Consider the following 5,884-nt stretch of genomic DNA (forward strand, 5'->3'; position numbering starts at 1 on the left):
ATATACTTTGTTTTAAATGTGAGTTTACTGATTTCCCAAAAGCAATTGGCTAAGAGTTGATCTGTCACTTGTTCTAAGTTTGCCCTGTTTTCTCTTAAAGTCATTTTTTGCCCTTGCTTGGTCCACTTGGTTTCACAAACTGGCTCTTTCCTATTGGCAGTAGTTCCCTGCCTTCCAAATTACAGGGCAGGAGAAAGGTCAAAAGGAGTCTCTCTCTCTCTCTGTGTCTCTGAGTGTCTCTAATTGTGTGTGTCTCTCTTTTATATCTTGAGTGGTGTCTCTGGAAGCTGCTAGATTTCTTCCTTTGAATTCTAGGGTAATTTTGTATTCTTTAAATTTTTCAATTGCAATACTATGGACACTTTTCACCCAAAAAATCAATTCATATGTTATGCATCATACTAGTAAATATAATCATTTTCAAAATACTTTATACAAATACTTTTATTTAATATGCACTTTTTTTTTTTTTTTTTTACAATACCTGAGCATTCTAATTCCAGAAAGGGAATATTTAAATGATAGGAATCTTGGCTGGACATTTCATGGATAGCTCTTTCATTGGAGAAAATATGCTCAGGTTACTAAAAAATACCAAAATTGCAAAATGCTTCCCACAAACATGATTTATATCCCCTGAAGAGTAGTATCACTTTCACCACTGTATATTAACTGATCACTGTAGTGTAGGATGCACGAGATTCTCTTGAGGTTGATTCAGTTTTTCACATACGACGAGAAATCAATTAGTGCAAATACAATTAAACAAAACCTAAATGAAGTAAAGTAAAACTTATAATTTCATGTGTGAATTTAGGTCCAAATTTTTCCTCATCTCTAAAGTAAAATCTAGGATCATTCACATGGAAAAATTGTGTTTTCTAGATGAATTCTACAGTTTAATGTACTATCCCTATTTAGCTTAAATTGCACCTTTTCTATTACTTATTATTTGTGAAGCTATGTTATATACTACACTAGTTTTCTATTTCCTAACAAATTACCACAGATTTAACAACTTAAAACAATACCCACTTCTCATTTCATAGTTCTGTATGTTGGGAGTCCAGACAGGCTCAACTGGCTACTCTGCTTAGGGTCTCACAAGACTAGAATCAGAGTGTCAGCCAACCAGGACTATCATGTGGAGGCTTTAGGGGAGAATCCACATGCAGGCTTTTTCAGGGTTTTGGTAGGATTCAATTTCTGTGGTTATAGGATTAAGGGTCTCCTTCCTTTGGCCAGGGAAGTAACAAGTGACCAGGGGTCATTCTTAGCTACTTAAGACTTCCCACATTCCTTGACTTGTGGCCTGTTCCATCTTCAAAACTGGCAGGGACACACCAAATCTCTCTGACTTCCACTCTCCCATATCTCTTTAACATTCTCCCTTTTCAGAGCCAGGAGAAAGCTTTGCTTTTAACAGCTCCTGTGAATACATCGTACCTGTCAGGATAATCTCCCTATTTTAAGGTCAGCTCATTAGTCAACTTGACTACATCAAAGTCCCTTTTTGGCCTGGTAATGTAACATATTCAAAACTATGACATTAGGGGGCAAAATTATGAGGGTCATACTTCTGCCTGGCACACATATATATCTTAGAGAAGAGAGAGATGTGTTCAAATAATAAGATAGACAAATATCAAGAAAACAGAAAAACAGACAAAATAAGCGAAATCTTTCATGGGGGATTAAATGGATTATTTTCTAAAGGCTTTACTATGTGGATATTAATACCTTCTGAAAAAAGATTTCATAAAGCAGCATTTATCATATCTATTTAACTATGGAGCATTGTTCTTGACAAACACTCTTGAGAACAACAGTTCTCTGGCATTAAATTTTACAAAAACTGGTATAAAAAATGCCATATATGAATGTTTTTATTAAATTCCTAAATAAAATACTATCATGTAAAATAGAACAATCTGGGGTGCCAGATTGTGATCTCTGTTTGTCAAGTAAATGAATAAAATCTTAAAAAAATAATAAAATATAATAGAACAATCCCTTAAAAGAAGGACCTTGTTTATTTATTTATTTATTTATTTATTTACAAATATTTTATTTATTTGACACAGAGAGAGAGATCACAAGTAGGCAGGGAGGCAGGCAGTGAGAGAGAGGGAAGCAGGCTCCCCGTTGAGCAGAGAGCCCAATGCGGCGCTTGATCCCAGGACCCTGAGACCATGACCTGAGCCGAAGGCAGAGGCTTATTAACCCACTGAGCCACCCAGGTGCCCCAGCACTTACCATATTTAAATATTATTTCTTTAGCTCAAGAACCTAAGTATTAATTTTGGTATAAATATCAACCTGAGATACCAATAGAACTTAAGATTTCAACAGATGCTAAAAAAGACCTTTCAATTAAATCTATTAACCACACTCAATAAAGAAATTCCCTTAAAATATTAAAGCATATACATACTTATGTAGCTAAGTAAGGAAGACATATCTCATACTAATGGTCAAAATGATATTTAAGATTGAAAAGGTAGAGATGGGGCACCTGAATGGCTCAGTTGTTTAAGCATCTGCCTTCAGCTCAGGTCATGGTCTCAGGGTCCTGGGATCAATCCCCATGTCTGGATCCCTGCTCAGTGGGGAGTGTGAATCTCCCTCTTCTTTCCCCCTACCCCTGTTCATTTCTCTTTCCCTCTCACTCATTCTCTTTCTTTCAAATAAACAAATAAAATCTTAAAAAAAGATAAAAGGTAGAAATATGCTAATATTAAGAAAAAAAGCAATGAGGTCTGCTATAACTATTATTAATTACTGTTGTTCAGAATGTGTTCCCCAATGCAACAAAAAGTGAAATACAAATAGGGTATAAAAAATAAAAGCTTTCGCCCGTGCCTGGCAAAATGGAGCTCGAGGCCATGAGCAGATACACCAGCCCAGTGAACCCTGCTGTCTTCCCTCATCTGACCGTGGTGCTGTTGGCAATTGGCATGTTCTTTACGGCCTGGTTCTTCGTTTATGAGGTTACCTCCACCAAATACACTCGGGATATCTACAAAGAGCTCCTCATCTCCTTGGTGGCCTTGCTCTTCATGGGTTTTGGAGTCCTCTTCCTGCTGCTCTGGGTTGGCATCTACGTATGAGCTCCCAAGGGTTCCAGCCAGGCGGCTTCACTGAATTCCTGCTTTTGTAAATTAATTTTTTTACTGTTGCTGAAAGTGTCCCACCCGCTGCTCCCAATAAAGGCAGATGTGTAACCGCAAAAATAAATAAATAAATAAATAAATAAATAAATAAAAGCTTTCTTCAAATTTTGTAACCCCAGTGATCCAATGAAGATCAATACGCTTCTTTCATGTGCTCTCATTATTTCCCTACTCTCTTCAAATAGAGGCTGCTGAGTTTAAACATTTTCAACCTAGTTAAGTGTGTCCATTTATTTTTCTGATACTTGTACAACCAACCTCACTTCCTTAATTATATGTTTCTACCCTTTGTTTTCACCTTACTTCAAACTCAGACTTTTTGCTTTCTGAATATGTTCCTCTTTCATGTAAAATTCCTTACAGATTAAGAATTCAATAATTTCTAGGTCAGAAAAAAAAAATCTATTATTCAAACAGATCCTCTCCATCTTCACCTGCCTGAGCAGATTTATTATTACACACAGTAGGTTCCATTCCATCAGAGATAATCAAACACATGCCTGGATTATATTCATTGTTGTCTTGCCTGTCTTCACTTTGGTTTTTCTCTTCTCAGCTATAACTTTCCTTAGAGTCCTAACTCAGTAAATTTTTTAGACATGTTCCCTTAGGGAATATGCCATGTTCTTCTTCCTTCCTTTTGCAATAATTGTGTCATCTTGAAACTCATTTAATAGCTTAAAGTATTTTATGTGATCTAACAGGTAATCTCTTCCCACTCTTGTTAAAAAATATTGTGTAACCACCCAGTATAGATCTCAATCTTCAGCTATTTTTCCCCTGTGTCTTGTATAAGGGTGCTCAATAGTTTCCTGAATCCAAGGTTCCTCAGAGATCCACAAACCATTCATTTTTTCTGCTGTTAGCTTATTTGGACTCTGCTCATCTTTCATATCTTTGTAATAGTGATTATAGCCTTCTTTCCTAATCTAACCTTTTAGAATACCTAGATATGTTAGTATTTCAATTTTATTTTCTTTTCTGCTTAGTCTGACCACCAAGATCTGTTTCTATTCCTTTCTTGCTCCAGCCTCTATTCTGAGTTAAAAAGTCAAAACCCATTTGTATGAGTATCGTTTTAGAGTTTTTTATTTGTTTGTTTGAGTTTGATATTATAACTCTTTCCCCTTGAGATTTTTTTTTTAGAATACCCAATTTCTAGTTTCAGAGTATACCAAATGTAAGACCTTTATTAAAAGGTTTTAAAAATGGGTCTAAAAATATGACTTTCCCTCATAAAATAGGTCCTCTCCAATCAGTTTTGTGCCTTTATAAACTATACCACATAGCTATTATCTGAATTTCTGAAATCATAATGACACTGGTAGCAAAATGTGACAAGAGGTGTGCTATGCTCTCTTTGAGTTCAAATCCTTCCAAAAGGTGCTCTTTATCAAGCATATCCAAAACAACAACAACAACAACAACAACAAAAACAAAAACCAAACAAACCAAAAACCAACAAGGACTACAATTTTGGATCTAGTACCACTTAAAATGTCTATTTTTAACAATTCCACCACCAAAATTTTACATACTTAACTATTGTGACCCAAAGTCAAACATAATAAATTGTATATTTCTGAACTAAAAAATATAATAAATGGAGAATGTAAGTAAAAATTCTCCCCACTTTAAGCTCACTGATGTCCAGTTATTCTCATATTTTATATCAGCTACTGTATGTTCACTTTCCTGGCTTTCTATGTAAGGCATGTGAAAACCCTGGAGATAGGAGGGTTAACTCTTCAAACCAGCATAAGAGTTACACTTTATCCAAATAAAGACACTTGTTTCTGGTTCCAAGAGCAAATTCTTCCATGTTTGGAAACTGCAACAAATCTGTCTTTACCCGTGCTCAAAGACACCAAACAAAAATATAAAGATATATTTCATTTGTAAAGTGCTTCAATCCATCAAGTCCACATCTACTAAAAGGAGCTGTCCCCTTTCCAAAAGACATAGAATCCACAACACAGCAGCGATCACCATGTTTTTTGGAGCCAACTGACACCCTGTAAGACCGTAGTCTACATAAGTAATACCACCTGCAGCTGTGGAGTGCCAAATCTTTAGAGCCACATGTGGAGTTCCTGCTTAGCAGACCCATTGCAGTAAGGATATTGTAGTTGCTATGAGTTCTAGTTTAATTGACAATGTCCTTTTCTAAATTAACCAACACTCAATTATTATTACAATTTTAAGATCTGCTTTTCCCTACCCAGATGTATCAACTGAGGCCCAAAACTGAAAAGGATTAAAGAACAGTAATATACCATCTTTGCTAGACATGCAGAATGGTAGCTCAAAACAGGTTTGGCAGTCCTTACAGTCCATTACCCAATTTCATCTTAAATATAAGAGTCTGCAAAAAACCAATTATATAGAAATGACCATTTTTTTAAGAAATCTAAAAAACATTTCTAGGTTTTTTTTTTATTTTATTTTATTTTATTTCTTTTCGGTGTTCTAGAATTCATTGTTTATGCACCACACCCAGTGCTCCATGCAATACAGTCTCTCCATAATACCCACCACTGGGCTCACCCAACCCCCCGTTCCCTCCCCTCCAAAACCCTCAGTTTGTTCCTCAGGGTTTTTAGAATTTCTTTGAAGACTGTGCTCTGAAAACTTCCTGCCTTCCTGTGACACCCACGGCTGCCCTCATCTTCATCTAAGTGGGGCTTTAGGAGAACAACCAGGTGAGATGA

General features: G+C 36.0%; 1 protein-coding gene across 1 annotated transcript; it reads left to right on the forward strand.

The window, feature by feature from the left end:
• The first annotated feature begins 2,858 nt into the window (after window positions 1–2,858).
• Window positions 2,859–3,224, forward strand: LOC125098314 (transmembrane protein 258-like). The gene has a single exon (XM_047727008.1). It carries the CDS (start codon window positions 2,871–2,873, stop codon window positions 3,108–3,110), a length of 240 nt encoding a protein of 79 aa, XP_047582964.1. The 5' UTR covers window positions 2,859–2,870; the 3' UTR covers window positions 3,111–3,224.
• Window positions 3,225–5,884: the final 2,660 nt, after the last annotated feature.

Source organism: Lutra lutra, chromosome 4, assembly GCF_902655055.1.
Source record: "Lutra lutra chromosome 4, mLutLut1.2, whole genome shotgun sequence".
Classification (NCBI taxonomy): Eukaryota; Metazoa; Chordata; class Mammalia; order Carnivora; family Mustelidae; genus Lutra; species Lutra lutra.